The sequence below is a fragment of the Semicossyphus pulcher genome, unplaced genomic scaffold, assembly GCF_022749685.1.
Source record: "Semicossyphus pulcher isolate SPU_LCO1_2020_fin unplaced genomic scaffold, fSemPul1.0.p SCAF_19, whole genome shotgun sequence".
Classification (NCBI taxonomy): domain Eukaryota; kingdom Metazoa; phylum Chordata; class Actinopteri; order Labriformes; family Labridae; genus Semicossyphus; species Semicossyphus pulcher.
Window position 1 is genome coordinate 4,473,398 of NW_027211692.1, and position 21,166 is coordinate 4,494,563.

General features: G+C 41.3%; 2 protein-coding genes across 2 annotated transcripts; one reads left to right on the plus strand and one right to left on the minus strand.

Moving 5' to 3' along the window:
* Positions 1 to 293: 293 nt before the first annotated feature.
* Positions 294 to 8,067, plus strand: LOC138596702 (cyclin-dependent kinase-like 1). Its single transcript, XM_069668003.1, has 10 exons — positions 294 to 679; positions 887 to 1,065; positions 1,491 to 1,612; positions 3,432 to 3,504; positions 4,137 to 4,227; positions 4,601 to 4,801; positions 6,079 to 6,161; positions 6,254 to 6,310; positions 6,570 to 6,722; positions 7,400 to 8,067. The coding sequence occupies exons 2-10, from the start codon at positions 898 to 900 to the stop codon at positions 7,493 to 7,495; spliced, it is 1,044 nt and encodes a 347-aa protein (XP_069524104.1). The 5' UTR covers positions 294 to 679; positions 887 to 897; the 3' UTR covers positions 7,496 to 8,067.
* cyp2y3 (cytochrome P450, family 2, subfamily Y, polypeptide 3) lies at positions 7,920 to 19,744 on the minus strand. Its single transcript, XM_069668981.1, has 18 exons — positions 19,535 to 19,744; positions 19,263 to 19,425; positions 18,988 to 19,137; positions 18,463 to 18,623; positions 18,032 to 18,208; positions 17,728 to 17,869; positions 16,981 to 17,168; positions 16,762 to 16,903; positions 16,465 to 16,642; positions 13,986 to 14,160; positions 13,538 to 13,700; positions 13,204 to 13,353; positions 12,353 to 12,513; positions 11,570 to 11,746; positions 10,622 to 10,763; positions 9,670 to 9,857; positions 9,439 to 9,580; positions 7,920 to 9,335 (listed from the first exon to the last, which is right to left on the minus strand). Exons 1-18 carry the CDS (start codon positions 19,703 to 19,705, stop codon positions 9,151 to 9,153), a joined length of 2,955 nt encoding a protein of 984 aa, XP_069525082.1. The 5' UTR covers positions 19,706 to 19,744; the 3' UTR covers positions 7,920 to 9,150.
* Positions 19,745 to 21,166: the final 1,422 nt, after the last annotated feature.

Consider the following 21,166-nt stretch of genomic DNA (forward strand, 5'->3'; position numbering starts at 1 on the left):
AGAAAATGTTTACGGGACTTTGCATCTGCCCCGTAAACATCATAATGTACAATAAAGAAACATAAATATAAGTTAGTTATTTCAATATTAGTCCCCTTATTAAAGCCAGAACAAACAAATTGATAAGGAACAGCGTAGTCTTCCTCGTCACCTGTCGTCCAACTGTTGCCTTGGTTTCAACGCGCGTGTATTCGCATGCGTGTTTCAACTTCCGTAGCCAGCTTTGTGAATTGGTGTCCCGAGTGTGTGTCGTACTGTTGCCCTTTTCTGCGCAGTTTCTAAAGGGTAAGTTAAACGTCGTAATAAAAGGCTAAGTATTTCTTTGTTACTGAAAATACGAGACGTCGTTTCATTCGTTTTTTTTAATGAAGACTTACTATAGTTAGTGGACTGTGCTGAAGAGGGGCAATAACAACAGGAGGTTACCAAGGTAGCGACGACGCACAGGACGAAGAGACGGAGGAGGGAGTGAGGAACACTAGTTGTAGCAGAGAGGGACACGGACCTTTTGAGGTCCTTCTGTAGATATATTACGTGTTGACGTTATGTATTTAAGCCTTAAGAGACCCAGAGAAGTGGCTGCGCACGCAGACATGTAGCTTTGCGGACCTTTGATGGACTAAACACCCACAGACTCGCTGCTGACTTGTCGATGAAGACCCTTTACGATTCTGGACAGGTGAGTGTTGCAATGATTCAAGTTGTGTTGTGGTCTGCATTTGTCTACAAACAAGTCACAGCTTCTGTTTTGTGAAATTCTCTCAAGTCTGCAACCTTTTAAAAATAGTTTATAATAAAGTCTTATCAACAAAGGAGGAAACTGACACCTTTAAAGAAACACATTTGTGGAATGATGAGTTTATGATCATAATCCCTTTTTTGACAGACACCAGCCCCATGGAGAAATACGAAAAGCTAGCCAAAATTGGAGAAGGTTCCTACGGTGTGGTGTTCAAGTGCAGACACAGAGACACTGGGCAGATAGTCGCCATCAAGAAGTTTGTGGAATCCGAAGATGACCCTGTAATCAAGAAGATTGCATTGAGAGAAATACGTATGCTGAAGGTGAGAAGAGATTAGTATCACCAGATAGTATCAAGTTTGCTCACATCTAACACCACAGATGGACACATGCACATAGGTAGCTATACATGATATAGGGTCTTTAGTCACTTTGTTGGTGTGTTTCACAGTTATTAATTTTATTGTTATTCACAGAATTTATACATTAAGCAGTTGCAAATAACTTTGCAGAAATCACTGGAAACAAACTTTAAAAGACTGATTTGAATAAAATTCTGACATAAAAGTTAAGTTGAAGACAAAAAATAAAAGGATGCATGACATATGGTGGCGGCAGTAAATAAGAGGGTTTTTTAATACAGTCACAGTCGGGGCACACCCTGGATCCTTTACAGTTTGGATTTAACATTTAGTTACAGATGACACATTAGCTGACACATTGTCCGTGTTCTCTGTTGGCCCTGCAGCAGCTGAAACATGTGAATCTGGTCAACCTGCTGGAGGTCTTCAGGAGGAAAAGACGACTCCACCTGGTGTTTGAGTTCTGTGAGCAGACGGTCCTCAATGAGCTGGACAGACACCCCCGTGGGTAAGTCAGGGGCAACACGAACAGACTTTCATCTGCTGCCGTGAGATCTGTGTGTGATGTGTTGTTGACAAAGATTCAGTCTCTGTGAGATGTCCTGAGTTTGAGCAGGGAGTTATGGTAGATATTGAAGGGGCACATACTCAAATGTTTATATTAACTGTTTTCAATTAGTTGGCATCCCTCTAAGTATTTATTCCACCATCATAAGTGCATTAACTCAAGCACTATACTTAAGTACAATTTCAATGCACTTACTTGAGCTCTCCCATTTCATGCTACTTCATACTTCTACTTCACTGCATTTCAGACAGATTAGTGCTTTTTACTCCACTGCTTTAGTTTGACACTTAAAGATATAATCTCAAAGTTCTCAGTTTTGTTTTATTTGGCAGCACATTTGGCCATAAAAAGCAATTGCGGGTGCAAAAGTCCCAATTTAACGAGACGTCTACAGTTGGCTCCGGTTGTAACTCTTGATTTTCCTGGCTGACGGTCGCTTTCCTTTTCAGACTGTTTGCTTCATCTGAGCGTCCAATTTGTTTCTTTTTCTTTGGATTTTCACTTATTTTTGAAGTTGTATCTGTAGTCATCCATCTTTTCTTTGTTTGTTCAGCCATAGTAGATTACTGTTTACTCGCAACACTTGCAGAGAGCGGAAAAGCAGCCGCTTAGCTCCGCCTACCCTCTCTGGCAGACCAACCACTGCTGGCTGATGGAAAACACGTCACTAACTGGGCGCTACTTGTGACTTTTTCCGTGAATGTCGTCACAGACATCCAGTCTGTAATACTTCAAATGCAGAGGCTTTCATCAGTGGGCCATCGGCTCAATCACCATTGTGTTACCTCATTTGGCGATAGATAGAGACTTAACAGACATTTATTTAAATGAAAATCTTCGAGATTATCGCTTTAATTTGTAGGTACTGGTTTCAAGATTTTACAAACAAATAATAAGACTAGTTTATAAATAATGACATATATAACTACTATAAATAATATAATAGTATATAGCTAATACATACATAAGTCCACAAATGTATAAATATATGCTGCTTACCTGTTGACCCATCAGGTGTCTGGGGCCTTTCTGCTGCATAATAAGTACTTTTGATATGTTGATTACATTTTGCTGATTATACTTTCTATCTTTTACTGAGGTTCAATGTATATGAAAATTGTATACAGGATTATTAGCTCTAAAGGAGTCATTAACATTGTGATATATTTACACTTAAGTAAAAGCTCGAAATACTTCCTGTTGTGCAAAGTTGGGCCTCTTCTCTTGAGGAGTTCTATGTTTAGCACAAAGTTTACCAAAGTACTCATTGTGTGTGTACATTGTGTAAGAGAAGAAGTGAATTACAAAGAGGGAGACGAGACTGAACAGATTTAAATGAGTAGAAAGTTGGCTGCAGACTAAAGGAGGAATATACAACTCTAAAGAAAATATTATTGAACTATTTAAATAGTTTTTTTTGCTCCATGCTTTTAGCGTCATGTAATGTGCAGTCACAAGATAAGATGTTAGCTTGATTTTTGTCAGGTGAAGTCACAGAGCAAGCCTAGACCACATTGGCTCGCCGACAATTTTTCCTTTTCCCACAAGGCCGTGCAGCAGAAACTCTAGCTGCTTCTGAAAACAAAGGCGCCGTTGCTGTTAGAGACAGGCCTAAGGTTACCTGGGTGACAAGAGGACTGTGTAAAGCACCACTTCTTTTTTTAAATCTGTAGAATAATAGATGAGGAAAACATGACATGTAAATAGGCTTTCTTCCTCCTACAACAACACTATTTCCTTTGTCCCTTGTCCTCTGTAGGGTGCCCGAGGCTCAGCTGAAGAGTATAGTGTGGCAGACTCTGCAGGCTGTAAACTTCTGCCACAAACACCATGTATGTATACATAATAATCTGGTACTTTTCTAATATATTTATTTGTGGATTTTCCCCCACTCTCTCTCTCTCTCTTTTTTCCATTGTCTTATGGGAAAAGTTTGAAGTTTTTTCAAGATTACCTAAGAACAATACTGCCATACTATATGTACAAGACATTGAAGTTACTGGTATTTGCCATAACTTCCTATTTCTTATACTGGCCATGCCGTGATCCAGTCATAGAGTAACTAAATATATAGGGTGGGGGACAAAATCCAATCCAGTATTCAGTACAAAATATTAGTCTGGAGTTCTTCTGAGAATTGACTGAAGCTGTCCAGGAATTTGAACCATCTTGAAATATAAGAACTTCTGTTCCTCTACAAAGTAAAAAAAGAGTAATTACAGACCAAAATGAGCAAACTCTGACTCTGTTTGGGCTGAGCTCCCACAGAGGGAGTCGTGTTAGTCTCAGTGACTGCAATGCAGTGTTCAGTTTCTCTTTCTCAGTTTGTTTCTGACTAAGATCTCTTACTATTGTTCCTCCTTGCCCGTTTCTAATCTGCCAGTCCAAAAATAACCTCTGTCTCTGTCACTAAGAGACCGTGTATCATGTTACCAAATCTTGACACTGAGCGTTTATGTTGCAGTGCATCCACCGTGATGTAAAGCCCGAGAACATCCTCCTCACCAAAACCGGAGTCATCAAGCTGTGCGACTTTGGCTTCGCCCGCATTCTGAGTAGGTCATCCAGGGAGTCAGTGCATTTATGTGCGTTTAGTGTCAATGTACCTGTAATGACTAATTCAACACGAACCTGAATCAGCTCAGGCCGATGGCCTCCTCACTTTCAATGTTTCAATGAATGCATTGCATAGGAGGACCACTCAGCCAGTTAGTGCAGCTCTGTGTAGTGTGTCTCTGTTTACCCTTCCTGCCTTAGGTTTCAGTGTTACGTTACCATACATTAACATGTAGTCATGTAGTCATTCAGCACACCTTGTAATCCCTTCCTCTACAATGTATGTGTTATTTAGTGTTCATTATTCAGTATCTAAGTGTGTGTGTGTGTCTGCACAAGTTATCACCGTCTCTCTGTGGGTCATGTTCTCAGCGGGACCAGAAGACGACTACACAGACTACGTAGCGACCCGATGGTACCGAGCCCCCGAGCTGCTGGTGGGGGATACTCAGTACGGACCTCCTGTGGACGTGTGGGCTCTGGGCTGTGTGTTTGCTGAGCTGCTCCATGGGAATCCACTCTGGCCCGGGAAGTCTGATGTTGACCAGCTCTACCTCATCCGAAAAACTCTAGGTACACTGATAACGAAACACATGGACGGGGGTTAATAGAAAAAATCCACCTGTGTATGCACTTGCACTAACTCACTTGCGTAAATATGAGGATCACGTTTACAGATTGCACATAACATTGCTTTCTTGACACTGTCCAGGATCACACAGTAATGTGTGGTGAACAAATGCACCAGAGTTTGTGTGAACTGAACTAAATTAGTTAGGTGAGCGACTGTGAAAGCATTGTTATAAGTATAATCTCAAAGGTTTATGTTGTCGGTTTTGTCCCTGTCTTTTTGTGCATGAATTGGCACAATGGTGAGTGAGACAATAGCCCATTGTTGAAGCCTTTGCAGTTGCATTATTCCTTGGTATTGGGTGTAGAGTCAAAATTCCCGCCCAGGAAAAATTAACAAATGGCGTCAATCATCCAGCCGTAGTTGGTCTGCCAGAGAGAATTGGCCGAAGCTGTGGGGGTTTTTCTTTGTGAGTTGCGAGTAAACAGTTACAATCGCCAAACAAACAAAGACAAGATTGATCACTGTAGACGGTAAAGTGAAAAAATAAGTGCAAAATCCAAACAAATCATCATCACACTCATTAACGCTGTTTGGGTCTCTGTTAAGGTGACTGCACACTGCCCAGACAACACCCAAGTCACCTCGACAATCTAAAGTTGGCAGTTGCTGGTTGCAGTCTTTAGTATGTTCCGAAAACCAACTGCCAGCTCCACACTGCCCAGACATCAGCTGACAGGACAGACTTTTGTTGCCTCCTTTTCTTATTTAAGTTTTTGCTTTATTTTACATGGACAAAGCTCGTGCGTGCTGATGTTCCGCATGCGAGTATAGGCTAGTTGTCAAGGGAACGCACTCTCAGAATGTTGCGGTTTGTTGGGAAAAGGCGCACATTGGTCCAACTTTCCACGACTCCACCAAACCCGACTGGACATGTCGAACAACTCAATCCAACCAACACCAACTGTCGCCGCACACTGACCCGGCCCAGTCTGGGCAGTGTGCAGCCACCTTTAGAATGAGCTCCAAAAACTTAAGCAATAGGCGCTTATTGGAACATGTGCAAAGAAACCTTAGTTAACTTTGCCTCTCATAATGTGGATTTTGCTCTTAATGTTTTGCTGAACCAGTATTGACAGCAGGCCTTGCTCTTTTATTTAACATTTTATATATCAGGGTCTCAAGGTTTTAAGTACATTTAAACCCTGCTATGTTTCCACCCTCTGATCTAAATGTTGGCACTGGATGAAGATTTTGATTGTCTCACTTCTGACCTCAGGTGACCTGATCCCTCGTCACCAGCAGGTGTTCCGCTCCAATGTTTTCTTCAGCGGAGTCAGTATTCCTGAACCTGACACGACGGTACGAATCCTGTTACCATTTAGAATGCAGACAGTATGTTGTTAAAACAGAGGCAATTGGATGTGACTGATAACCATTTTTTTTGCTCTTAGGAGCCCTTAGAAAAGCGCTTCCATGGAGGCTCTCTTCATGCCCTCCAGGTTATGAAGGTAAGTCTCAAAACCTGACTGATACACCTGCGTAATAAGGTTATCGTAGATTTGTCTGTGAGCATTTTTTAACAGTTTTACCATTACCTACTTTAGTTAATCCACCTCAGAGCATTTACAAGCGTATTTTCATTTGTACATACGTTTATATCCTTATTTAGCCTTATTTAAAATACTTGTCAATGCAAAGTCGATGTTCTGAAATGCACTTAGAAATGCCAACGCTTAATGCTAATGTTGTGCGTCTGTGTTTGAGCAGTCATGCCTGGTGATGGACCCGTCTCTCCGGCTGTCCTGTGAAGAGCTGCTGGAGCTGCCGTACTTCCAGGAGGAAGGAGGAGCCAACTGGGGCCGTGAGAGTGAGCGCCCGGGGAGAAGACATGACAAAGTGTCTCGACGCAGACAGCCAGGGGTACGTATGAAACACTGATGCTTAATGATATAAAAAAACACAACCCCAAAGAGCAATCCATGCACCCGGCTTCAGCCTTGCATGTGTGTGGGTTGGTCAATATACATCTGCAGGCACTCACTTGGTCACTTTGGCTTTAGCAGAGGGCCAAAGGTTTCTGCATCCATCGCTTAGCATGTTCCGAAACTACTTCTTTTGCGTTGCCATGCATTTTCAGTAAGACTGAGTAGAATTTGTTTGTGGCAGTTTGTAAATACAACATACAACACCAGTACTTCGCTCTTGGATGTGTATTTACAATCTGGCACAAGATGATCACGTTTTTGTGAGTCTCGTTACCACATCTTCTGCGTGTTACATCAAATGTCGAAAGTTTGACCCCTGGATATCACCAACACAAAAAAACAAGAAAATACATGCCGAGGGGAAGTTTCTCTGCAGGTACCGACACATACTTCATGTGAGTCTTAACGATGATGAGGGGGATTATGTTTGTATAAGTCTATGCATTTTTAAACACGCAATCATCATTTTAAATGAAGGTTTCTCTCACTCTGGATTACCTATTATATCACTAGACACTCCTAAAAAAAAAAACCTTTACCTCAAGTTAAGAGAATGTGACATAAATGCACAAAGGTCGTTGGCTCACTTCTTCGATCTCTTTGTCCCTTTAGGCTCAGTACCTGCCTCAGTTACCAAACAGCAACATCTCACCAGCACCGGATGTCAAGAAACAGGTGAAACAAAAATATCACCTGCCAACCATCTAACAAAGGAACTAACTGATCTGGAACTTTGTGGCTGAGAAAGATGGACTCGTGCTACTGTATGCTTTGTGGAATCATTTGAATACAGGTCGACTTGAAGACACTTATATTCTTGGTGTGGCTGTGAGAAAGTATATTTTAATTCTGTGATCACTTTTATGTCATGTTTGTTGACTTTATCACTTTATAGTCTTTACAGATCAAACAGTAATAAGGGCATTTACAGTTTAGCGTAGGTGTTAGAGCCAATATCACTTTGCGTCAGGTGCAATGGTTACTGCATTTTCACATATCAGTAAATGTATCATAAAAGTCACCAGTGTACCATCATGACCTGGACTAAAGTACTACAGTCACTAACAACAGACAGCAGGTTGTTACTGGCTACAAAATATGACTTTAGGATGTAAATAAACCACAATTTAATCTTTATTTTCATCTGTATTTTATTCTTAAAATATAGAATGATTTAATGCTTTACTTAGCTTTTTTACACGTGTACATTTTGTATTATAAAGCAATGTACTGAATATATACAGTACCACATATAACATGATATTCTCAATGTGAATAAAACCCACCATGACACGTGATACTCTGATTGGTTTTAACAAATTGCAGCTTCTGTCTTTGACAATGATCCCCAAACCCTGACATGGACCCGGACATTCATTCAGACACAGGACAGTGATACACCTGAACATGCATCAACAAACTGACAGCCTGACACATGGCTTGACCGATCACCTGACCTTGAAGTCATCAGATTACAGATGTAACTCCTTGCAGTGCGTCACTGTGTTAGAGGATGTAAACTAGAGGGTCACTGGGGTCAGGGTTGGTCACAAGAGGAAAAGTCACTTGGACCAAAAAAATATTTTATTGTCAGCAATATAATACAGTTATTTATATGTGTTAATTATGTGATTCATGCATTTTTCCATCAAAAAAAGAAATGATACCCCAACTACTCTATACGGTCAACTGGGGAAACAAAAAGGATCCAAAGGAACACGTGAAAAATTCCAGTTCCAGCAAAGAGATTTTCCTAACAGTGCCGTAAAGGACCAGAGACCAGAGAGAATTAGTGCCATCTAGTGGCAGGGTTGCAGATTACAAACAACTGTAAACTGCTCTCCTCCCATTTCAAGCGTGTAAAGGAGAACCTAAGAAGGCCTTAAAACCCGCAAAAAGAAATCTAGAGCCAATGTTATGTTTGTCTGTAGAAACATGGGGGTGCAACATGGCAGCATCCTAAGAAGAGGACCTGCTCCCACCTAACTCTAACACAATGGTCCTTTAAGGTAATGTCAAGCCATGTATTATTTTTAATGTAATACTTCTTAACACAACTGGTTAAAGCAGTTGTGTACCAAAAATACTTAATTTTACTTAAACTTTAAACTTAAATAACAGGACCATCGGTGGCCACCAAGTTTCAACATTGTTCATGTGCCAACATGTGCCCCTGTGGGCCCTGAGGACATGCAGGGGAACATTTGAAGAGGTCATGGTAAATATTAAGTTTAAGGACACATAGAAAAAAATCAAGTCAAGGTGCTTGATCTACTCATGAACTAAGGTCCCTTGGTATCAAATGATCTGAATTTTAGAGGTTTGAGGCCAGAAGAGGGTTGAAAACACTGGCTGTGCCACTTTTACACCCGGGGCGTTGCAATGATCTCGTACCTGCGTGGCACATTTGCAAAGCTGCTGTACTCGGGGCTGAGATCTACACTGTCAGCTCCTCCAGGGACAGAGAAGGTGAAACGCTGCAGCAGTGACACCATGAAGAGGAAAATCTCCATGCGAGCGAGGGACTCTCCGACACAAGATCTCTTCCCTGAGATATAACCACAAACAAACAAATGAGAAAGGAATATTTTCCTTTCCCTCAGCAACATTTTCTAAGTGAGTGAATCACAGCTGAAGGAAATTAAATTTACCTGCAGAGAAGGGCAGAAAAGCTGGATTTTTCTTAAAGTTGCCGTTGTGGTCCAGGAAGTGCTGTGGGTTAAAGGACCATGGTGTCTCCCATTGTTTTTCTTCTTTCAGCACCGAGTGCAGCAAGGTGACAATCATTGTAGCCTGTAGAGTTTATAAAAAAATAAAAGATGTATTATCTGGAATCAATCATGTATTATCTGTATCAATAACACCACATCAAACCAAAATACCTTGGGAATTGTGTAACCCCTGAAAGTGATGTCATGGAGTGCGTATCGGGGGATGCCCATGGGGACGATATCCATGAGACGCTGAATTTCATGGATGACTGCATCCGTGAAGTGGAGGGACTTCCTGTCCTCCATGCAAGGACTGCGTCCCTGCCCAATCACAGTGTCGATCTCCTGCTGCATATTCTCTATAAAGGAAAAAGCAAAAAGTATTTCTGCTCTGTTAGCATAGACAACTAAAATATTTTAAATAATACTTAAGGCATTAATATAGCAAAAATGATTATTTTGAGAGAATGAGATGTTGCTTCGGATGCACGGTGGTGCAGTGGTTAGCGCTGTTGCCTCACAGCTAGAAGGTCACCGGTTCAAAACCCAATTTGGGCAAGGTGGGCCTTTCTGTGCGGAGTTTGCATGTTCTCCTCGTGCACGCGTGGGTTCCCTCCGGGGTCTCCAGCTTCCTCCCACAGTCCAAAGACATGCTTGTAAGGTTAATTGGTGACTCTAAAATTGCCCATAGGTGTGAGTGCGAAAGGTTGTTTGTCTCTATGTGTCAGCCCTGTGATTGACTGGCGACCAATCCAGGGTGAACCCTGCCCTTCGCCCAATGACAGCTGGGATAGGCTCCAGCCCCCCGCGACCCTTAACAGGATAAGCGGTATAGATAATGGATGGATGGATGGAGATGTTGCTTCATATTTTGACATTAAACTCTTGATGAAGTACAATGAATGTAACGGTAGAGAAAGTTTAAAATCCTCAGTTTCATTACAGACCATGAAACTAAATAACAACATGGAAGATGGAGATCTCTGAACCATCATTAAAATATAGAACAAATGTTAGTTAAAAAAATCTGTTGGGTAAAAGGTAATTAGATTTAATAAATATGTCTTGGGTTTCTAGATTAAGCTAGTGTACAAATTCTCACACACTGGTTTCGGTGACCTACCCTGTATTTTGGGGTATTTGATCAGCACACTTAGTGCAAATCTGATGGTCGAGCTGGTGGTTTCAGTTCCTGCCAGATAAAGATTCAACACTGTCGACACCAAATTGTCATGGTGGAACTCAGACGTGGGAATATCCTTTTCCTAAAACAGAATCAAGAACCATTTTACTGATTAAAATGATCAAAATTAAAGGTATTTCAGTGCAATAGAGAGAGCTCATCAGTGTAACTAGTGGTCTTTGGTGCTCTGTAATTGTGCAGCTATTATGAGGGAATATTTGCATTTGCATCCGTGATAAATAAGTAAATGTAAAGAGTAAGGTGTCGATCAGACAAAGCACCTTTTGCAGGCTGTAAAACACGAGGCGCACCGCACTGCCTTTTGTGTTGAAGCTGTTAAAAGAGCAGTTCGCTGTGCCCTTTTTCTCTCATTTTTTTACTGTTGTTAAGGCAACCACTGAGCAAGCTAGCTAAAATACTTAACTTTGTGTTCAATAAATTAATTAGTCTATATCTGCATTAAAAAAATGGATAGGCGGAGGGCAATTGCTCTGGCTTTGACGGAGGGTGAGAGGCGTTCTGGCTGAAACAGAGATCAGTGTTGGTACATGAGATCCTCAGGAAGAGGAAAGATCACGCCGAGTACCACCAGCTGGCCTAAGAGCTTCATCTCAATGTCATCACACCCACAGAAGGCCCGCCTTTCCATTCATCCGATTGGACAAGGAGAAAAAATGGCAATGGTGTCGGGTGCTTTTCTGCTTCGAGTTGAAGTATTTTCAGAACGGAAAAATGCAAAGCAGCGCGCAAAAAGCTTCCCTCTCACTGAACCAACTACAAAAAAGCCACTCCCAGCTGCTAAAGTGCGCTCTGTCTGATCGGGACCGTAAACTGCCCGGAGTAAATGAAAATTTAATAGAGGGGTTAATGAATTGAGTTCTGACATACCTGACTGAGTCTGCTGAGGAAGCAGTCGATGTAATCTCTGGGGGAGCTGGGGTCCAGCGTGTCCTGGTGTTCCTGGATCTTTTCCACAATAAACCCTCTCAGCTCTTCGATTCTTGCAAATATTTTGTGCTGTTGACCAGGCAGCCACTCCATCAACCGAGGGAAGATATTATACAGCTGTTATGGGGAGAGGAAAGGACCTACAGTGAGTAACGTCCAACAACCAGCCAATAGCTGAGCAGAAAGTGCCAGCAGACCTTTGAGGTGCTGATCAGATAAAAATGCACTGACCATCTCTGCATACAACCGTATCATACACTGTACACACATTGCATTAAGAAGAATCAACTCAATGAACAGAAATAAGCAGATTCAATTTAATATATATTCTCCAATACTATCCTATTGTTGGCAGGACAGACTGATTGTTGTTCACTTCAGCAAACTGTATGTCTTGTCAGCTTTGACAGATCCAGACAAAAACTTAACCTTTGAGTTGTATCTTCCTGCCATTGTGTCAGATATATCTGGCGGTTATGTCTTTGCAGTGTGTTTGTCTATGCAACGTCACATTTCCTCAGTCAAACCCTTAAAAGGTTTGTAATATATTTGTGTGTCCCTGATTAGTTGTAATTATGAGATCTTTGACAGCATGGGGTCGCCACAGAGCGACAACACTACAGCATGAGTGTTAAGGACATTGATCAAAAGCTTCCAGCCAAGCAGTGTTCTTCCTTACCACTAAACCACCCACCATGCTACTTCGCTTTCTCTGCACCTTACCTGACCCCAGGGACTGCTGCCAAACTTCAGGGTTCCTGTGATTATCTGCAGAAGGTGAAGGAAATGCTCATCATCATAGCTGAAGCGTTGACCAAACACCAAGCAGCAGATCACATTGGACACAGTGCAGCTCATGAAGTATGTGGGATCAAAAGGTTTTCCTGAACAAGAACAAAAATGTAAACATCAGTTTATGACAAAGGTTTTTCAGTGGTTGGTTGTAAATTTCCAGAGCCAAAGTGCATGAGTAAAGCCACAGCCAATGTCCTTCTTTTAATCACCAGAATAACTTAAAAACAAACACTCATTATTAAAAGCTCAAAATATTAAACACTCTTTGGCAGACAGGATTTCACACTGCATGAAGTAAAGAAAACAACAGATCTGCTTTTGCATTTGTCTTAAAAATCTCGCTGTGCCTTATTTACTGTTTATTGTTATTTACTGCATGTTCAAAGTCCATGAATATTGGTTAACTGAAACAACAAGAGTCACCTTTACTGAATATTTAAGATGTATCAATACACACATGAAAGAGCACAGCGGTGTAACTATTTTTATTAGGTGAGTAACTGCAGTACTATTATACGGGAGTATGAGCATTGGCATCTGTGAAAAATAAAGTATAATAAAGGTAATGTGTAGGCATGCTTAATCTCTAGAGTCTTTGCCGTACCTGCCTCAGTCTAGCATTTGGCTTAAAATACCATTTAAATCTCACTGTGTCTTGTTTACTGTTTATTTAAGCAAGTTCAAAGTCCATGAATATTGGTTTGTTGAAACAACACAAGAGTCACCCTTTAGTTGTGACAGAGCAAACGCAAGGCAGAGTCATAGTCACACATGCATACCCTTGGTACTATTTATGCGGGCCACCAGGTGGTTGCTCTCCTCCTGGATCCACTCCTCCATCCCCTTACGTCCCATCCCGAAGTCCCTCAGTGTTGTCAGGGTGAAACGTCGCAGCTGTCGCCATCGCTCTCCATTACTGATCCCCAAACCTGTGAAGATAGAAAACAGATGGATTTAAAATAAATTCATTCAACATTTCAAAAATAAAGCTACACATTGCATAATGATGCAAAAATGAGATTATCAGTGACACCGTGATTTGGAGGATGGGGTTAAGGACACATGATTTTGTACCCAAACAAGTTGAAGCATATCACAAAATCCATTTATTACCATAGCCCTTGGTAGCTTTGAGAAGGAAGGGAAGAGGTCCTCTGCCTGTGAAGTCATCTGCTTGGTCCACCAGAGCCTCCTTCACTGCTTCATACCCCACCAGGACCACAACTCGCTGACGGCCCAGGTACACAGTGATCACAGGCCCATAGCTTTCACTGAGCTGGAGGATAAACACATGCATGTCATTCTTGTGCAGACATGCAAGGACCAAATCAAAGTCAAAACACCCAGTGCAGTGCAGAGAAGAAAGCCTAACCTGTGACTAAGACCAGAAACATCACAAACACAAAACTATTCCTGAGACTAGGTGATGAAACTTCAAATGGCCAAAAGTATACTTAACAAAGGAGAAACTACAAGCCACAGGCATGGGCGAAAAAAGGGGGAAAGTTGCTTCCAAGTTATCACAGTCTAGAAGACAAAGTTGTCCATCGCTCGTTCTCACCTTTCGCAGAGTTTTGAACGGAGCCTTCTTGTCCAGCTGCAGCAGGTTTCCTATGACAGGCAGGCCGGACGGTCCTGGAGGTAAGCGAACCTTCTTACAGCTCTTCAGGCTTAACAGCCACACCAACACGATCAGCAGCCCCGCTGAAATCAACGTGACAGAAAACTCCATAATGCTCCACGAAAGGATCGCAAATTATCTTAAGTCCACTGAGAGAGCTGATATAAGAAAAAATCTGATTGCATTTAAACACAGCTTCTTGTCATGTGGTCAACCTTTTGCCTGAATCTCTTGCTTGATTGGTGATCTGATTGGTGGTATGCAGCTAAACAGGAAATGGGATAGAACTTCTATCCCATTTCCTGTTTAGCTTGTTAGTCTCTCTCTCTCTCTCTCTCGTTCACTGAACGAAGCGACCTGATTAGGTGCATCTGTACATACAAGTCAATTCACAGACTCAGACTCTGATTAAATATATTACATCCTCAGGCCCTGTGAATATATAAGGAGCCTCATTCACCTCCGTTAAACTTTAAAAACAACATATCATAAAAACGGTGATGCAGACTCGCAGCGCTGAGAGGGAGAGAGCATCTGCACAGAGGGAGGGGGGGAGCGGGTCATCGCGGACTGAAGTGATGACGAGATATAAAAGTTTGATCATAAAGCCTGATCATCTACAGCTCTGTGTAAAATATATGTAGTACACAGCGGACTGCAGTCTCTGTTGACAGACAGATCTGAACACAGGTCCACGTTATTAAACGTCTGTGTTCTCCCCGCGCTGCGTTATAAACTATGATGAACTGATCGCACAATGAAGTTGTAGTCTTCGTATTTTATTTTATGTATTGTGTTTTGTACAGATATGGACGTATGTGTCTGAAATAAAGAAATAAAGTAAAGTACAATACTAGAAACGATATTACAAGAGCTCAAAAATAAACTGACACAACAGCAAGATGAGATAACACATGAATGTTTATTTTTATATAAATATAATATTTTCTTTTTAATATAGTTGGGCCAAGTAACTGTTATTTTGTGATGATTGAACAAGAAGACCAGTAATGCAATGGGAGCCGTATTGTTCGTGAACGAGTGAGAGTGAGTTACGGGTAAACCGGAAATGTCACTGAACGACCTGGTGAACGAATGTAATGAACGAATCGTTCAGCTGAACGAGATCCGAAGATCCGGGTCACTGAAGTGAACGAGAGTTGACATCTCTAGATAGAAGTCACCAGAGAGGTTCTGTGAGTATGTGCACGACCGTCTCACAGTTTTTGCAGCTGGCTTAGGCAAAGATTTTGCCTCATTGCAACACTGAAATTACTTTCTTATTGTACTTTTATCAATAATGTGCGGTTTATCTCACTGTACAGCCACAGCAGAGATGCAGAACAAGCTATTGTGCTCTCAGACTAAGGATTTTAAATTCTATTCTTCATTTTACATGGAGCCAGAACACAGAACTAAAAAGATAACATTTGACTTATTTCGGCCAGCAGGAGAGCCTTTAGAGGCTTGCAGTGATATCCTGATAATAAGGAATTTCAATAATACATCTTAAAAGTAACATGCATGGACTTTTTTCTGCACCTGTTTGAGGCAGGATGAGGCAGACCTTGGCTGGTTTAATGTGGGCGTTAAAGGACAAATGCTGATGAAGTGAATCTCCTAGATTTCCTTAAGTGATGCTCAAGGCCAGGGTGATGCCATGTAGGGTAGCTTTAGCTGCATGTTCCCCGAACTGATATCTTTGTGTAGCTTAAATTATTACAATAGTTGCAGTGCTTAATTTGAACAAAAGCTATTTTTCAATAATATCTAAATATCTAATATATCTAAATAATAAATGTAAATGATTGTGCAAACAAAGATGTGTAGATTTTAAATTACTTCGTGTTTAAAAAAACACTTTCTCTTTCAAGTAGTGTTTTAATGTTTTAGATTAGGTATTTAAACAGTTTTTAACAGACATTTGATGTCTTAAAGACCTTAATATTTACATAACAGATTGGTTTTGTGGAAAGTAAAAAAAAAAAAGATTAAAATAGGAATATGTCGAATAAAAATAAGTCCCAGGACATTTTCCCAGCTCTGTTTAAAGCCTAAGTGCGTAAATTCTCTTGATTGATAGCTATACAGTCAGAGGCAGCAATACAGAATATTTAATACGTAGTACGAAGTTTTTATAGCAGTAATGAATAATAGTAATACTTTTTATTTTTCTTGTAAAAGAAAGCATGTAAAAAAAAAAAGAAAAAAAAAGAAAGAAAGCAGATTTGCATTTGGACAGAGGCTGTTGAGTTTTGAGTCTGATGGGTCTACTTTATCAGTCAGGTAACAGCAAACATCAACACTCCACCAAACATTAGTGTCACAATAAGTAGTGCATGTTGTATAGTTGTCTTTATGAGTGACTCAGAGTCCTTCAATCAATGCTAGATTGTCTGAGTGGTGCTCCTCTTTTCACCGCGGCGTGGCGATGATCTTGTATGTGCGAGGCAGATTGGCAAAGCTGCTGTACTCTGGGATGAGGTTTATACTGTCGGGGCCTTCAGAGCAGGAAAAGCTGAAATGCTGCAGCAGAGACACCATGAAGATAAAAAGCTCCATGCGAGCAAGAGACTCCCCAACACAGGCTCGCTTCCCTGTGAAGACACACAATCACAACAAACCACTGTGTGATTTAAAGGGGCAATGAGTATGTTATCATGTTAGACTTCGGCCTGTCATTAAGCACTTTAACCGACTGAGGACTGTGTTTTACCTGCAGCAAATGGGAGGAAAGCGGGATTCTTCTTAAAGTTGCCATTGTGGTCCAAGAAGTGCTGGGGATTGAAGGTCCAGGGAGTCGCCCACTGTTTCTCTTCTTTTAGCACAGAGTGCAGCATGGGAATAATGACTGTGTCCTATTGACACAAGATATCAAGTTAGTGTTATAGTCTAATTTTGCCCTTTGAATTTTATATATGGGAGTGTAGAATACCTTTGGTATTGTATAACCCCTGAAAGTGATGTCATGGAGTGCATAGTGAGGGAGGCTGAAGGGGACAATGTCCAGGAAACGCTGCACTTCATGGATGACTGCATCTGTGAAGGGGAGGGACTTCCTGTCCTCCATGTTGGGACAACGGCTTTGTCCAATCACAGTGTCAATCTCCTGCTGCATTTTCTCTGTGAAGGACAAAGTAAAAAGTATTTCCACTCGGTCATTATGAATGACTTAAGGCAGGCACAGGTTTTTAACATAATTTTAGAACTGATTAACTGCGTCTTCCAATATGGAACGAATTCAGTTCAGGTTCAACAGATCTTGAACTGTTCGGAGCATTGTCACTAAACAGAAATTGGACTCAGAAAAGTTGGTTTCTTGTCGGAACCAAAACAGCAGGTTTTTCTTTACATGAACTGCAAACTGAGACAACATCAGCGGCCGTGGTTTGAAAGAGACGATGGGGAAGACAGCAATCGTCTGCTTCTTTATATCGTGTGTATATATATATCTTGTTTTTTTGGATGAAGACAAATATCTGTAATACTGGGAAATTACATGCACGTAAGGTGTGCTACAGTTGATTGCTTTTACTGTTTTTTCCAGTGTGCATTGTGCATGATGGTGGTTTCACTCAAAGTTGCAGGAAATGTACACTGGTATGTTTAAAGCACCAAAGTACCTAGGATCCTGATTCGACAACCAGAGCTAAGGTGGTAAAATGTGTTTTAGGGGACCTACCTTGTATGTTTGGGTATTTGATCAGCACACTGAGGGCATATCTGATGGTGGAGCTGGTGGTTTCTGTTCCTGCCAGGAATAGATTCAACACTGTGGAGACCAAATTTTCAAACCCGAACTCACTGGATGGTAAGTTCTTTTCCTGAGAGGACAAAGGGATTAAAAGTACAAACAAGCAGAAATTCAAAGTGTTGTCAAAGTGTGCAAACAGCAGGTGACAGGAGACAAAAAAAAAGATAATTGGAATAATTAAACAGGCTATACAACCAATACAGTTCTTAGCACCCAAATGCTTTACTCTAACCTGATCCATTCGGATGAGAAAGCAGTCAATGTAGTCTCTCGGGGAGTTGGGGTCCAGTGTGTCTTTGTGCTCTTGGATCTTCGTCTTGATAAACCCTCTCAACTCCTTAATCTGAGCAAAAACCGTGTGCTGTTGGCCGGGCAGACGCTCCATGAACCAGGGAAAGATGTTGTACATCTGTGGGAGGGAAGCACACTTTCACACAGCTTGGTTTCTCGCAGCATAATCATGTGCAAATCTGTTCAGTATGTTTGCTTCATGGTTCCAAAATGCTGTTTATGAATTTTTGCTAAGTAGTTCAGAATATTCTGTTTTAATATGTCTTAAATAGGATGTCAGACCACCCTATGAAAACCGAAAGAAACATGAATCTGTAATGTTTCAGTGAGAGGACCAGCAGACGACAGCTAGACTTTGGGACTTCGACATACCTGACCCTTAGGGCTGCTGTTGAACCGTAAAACCTCAGCTATTATGTTGAGCAGGCGCAGGAACTGCTTGTCTTCATAATGGAAGCGTTGACCAAACACTATACAGCAGATCACGTTGGACACAGTGCGGCTCAACAAGAACGTGGGGTCGAACGGTTTGGCTGTAGAAGAAGAAAAAAACAGGCAGAGATCAGAGAGGTCAGTCAGCGATGCAAATGTTTTAACAACCTGCTCTAATCAGTTTCAAAGCATCAACAGTGACCTGAAGAAAGGTTGGTGCTCCATTTGTCATGTTCAGACATTATCTTAGCTTGAGGTGTTTATGATCATTTGTTTTTCTTGTTCTCAGTGTAAAGTTACATTGGAACCTTTTTCAGTCCTAATTCATTTACAGCCCTCTAACATAGGTGAAAGAAACTGGTTGGTCAGCTGTGATTAAGAGCCGATCCGCTGTAACAACAACCGCATATGAAACACGTTCTCACGTGACAGATGAAAACACACCTTTGAAAGATGAAAACACACCTTTGAATGTTTCTATCCGTGCTTTCAGGTGATTGCTCTCCTCCTGGATCCACTCTTCCATCCCCTTGCGTCCCATCCCAAAGTCTCTCAGGGTTGTCAGTGTGAAACGTCGCAGCTGGCGCCAACGCTCTCCATTACTGATCCCCAAACCTGACAAAAAGCTCATGTGAGTTTGTTGAACAACTGGAGCTTTGCAGAAATGTAGACGCAGAGACATGCAGGCATGAAACCACTGACAACCCTTTATCCCTCAGCAGGCACATTTGAAGTGTTACCGTAGCCCTTGGTAGCTTTCATCAGAAATGGCAGCGGCCCTCTGCCCGTGAAGTCGTCCGCCTGGTCCACCAGAGCCTCCTTCACTGCGTCGTATCCCACCAGAATCACTGTCCGCTGCCAGCCCAGGTAAAACGTCATCACAGGACCATACGTCTCGCTGAACTATAAGAAGATAGAAATGTTTTTGAGCAAAAGTCAAGTTGCAATCAAAAAAATGTATTCAGTGTGAAATCTATTTAAATAGTGCAAAATAAATGTGTTCTGAACTCACCTTCAGAAAGCTTTTAAAAGGTGCTTTCTTTTCCAGTTGTGGCAAATTTCCTATGACGGGAAGAGCAGTGGGTCCCGGAGGCAAATTATACTTCCTTTTGTTTTTGACACCAAACATCCACAGCAGAGCTAAGATCAGCCCTGCCAAGATCACTGTCGCAGAAAAGTCCATAATGCTCTCACTCGGTCTTCTCAACTCTTCACTGACCAACAGATCTCTTGTGTGCTCACTTTCACCCTGCAACCGGCGCTTTTATCTGAGTGTTTATATTTAACCCCAATTTGGCACGAGTGCTGCATTGGGCCACAGGTGAACCATGTGACTCACCTGTGAACTGAAGTGCACCTTAACCTGATTTTCATTAACTGTAGACTGTGTGAAGCGGGCAAACAAACAATTACCACATACCTGAGTTTTACACACACAAACATGTTATCACTTCCTGTCTGGTTCCTGTTGAAGAAACTGAAGTGAATGATAAAAAGTGTATCTAACATGTTTCAAAGCTGAACTAAGAACCCAATAAGATTAACTCTTCAAAACAAAACACAGCAGACTGCATGTTGTAGCTCAGTAAATCTCTGAGTCAAGCTTCAGCATGTCGAACGGTTATGTAACATATTCTATGTTTGTGTAGCAGGCGCGGCTATCAGGACGAGACCAGGATTAAAGAGAGAGGGGTAAATGTGCTGAGAAGGTCAACAAAGATTTTGACTGCAAACCCACTGCTTCAGTTGTCATCCATCTTTTTTATTCAGTTAATGTTTAGGTTGGTTTCCAGATCCCCCCCTCCTCTCTGAACCAATTGCATTTGCAATTGAGTGTAAAGTGTGAGGGGAGTAATTACCAATCAACACAGCAAACAGCTTCGTAAGAATGATTGGTAACACTTTACAAAACTGGTGCACTCATATTCATTTAAATTAATCATTAGTTAATGATTCATGTAAACAGATGGTGGTAGCCAGTAGCCACAACCAGTAGCAACAAAAATCAAGTCACTACAGTTAGCAATTCAAAATAAATTAATCATTAACTAATGATTTACAAAGATATAATTATGTTATGACTTTAGTTGGTGAGGCACGATTATTAACTCACTATGAACTACAAAGGGACATCGGCTCATTGTGGTAGTTAACACATGAATTTACAGTATTAATTAATACTACATATAGACAGACAAACAGGCAATTAATCAATGAATACAGACGTGATTGATAGTAATTCATGTATTAATCAGTATGTGAATCATAATGACTCGATTAGTTGCTGATGTGGTAATCATTAATGCATGTCTTAGTTCCTCATGTTCCTCAATTTATTTAAATATATAAAAACAAAATCATAACCTAAAAATGTCTTAAAACTGCATTTTGACTCTTAAATCTTTAACACCTTGGTTTTTAGATGATACTGTGCTTTGGTAGTGAAAACTCTTCAGGTGAAGTACAAGCCAACACAACCTCTGCCTCTCGTGGGCAGGGCACCAGGGTTGGCTGTTTGGCCCGGTTGGCAATCATGCCAAATTGAAATATTACATAACATTGTGGTGTTATGTGCTGTGGAGCAGGTGCTGCATGTTGATCTCAGCACATGTAGCTCATTCTAATTGGAAAAAAAACTGAGAGC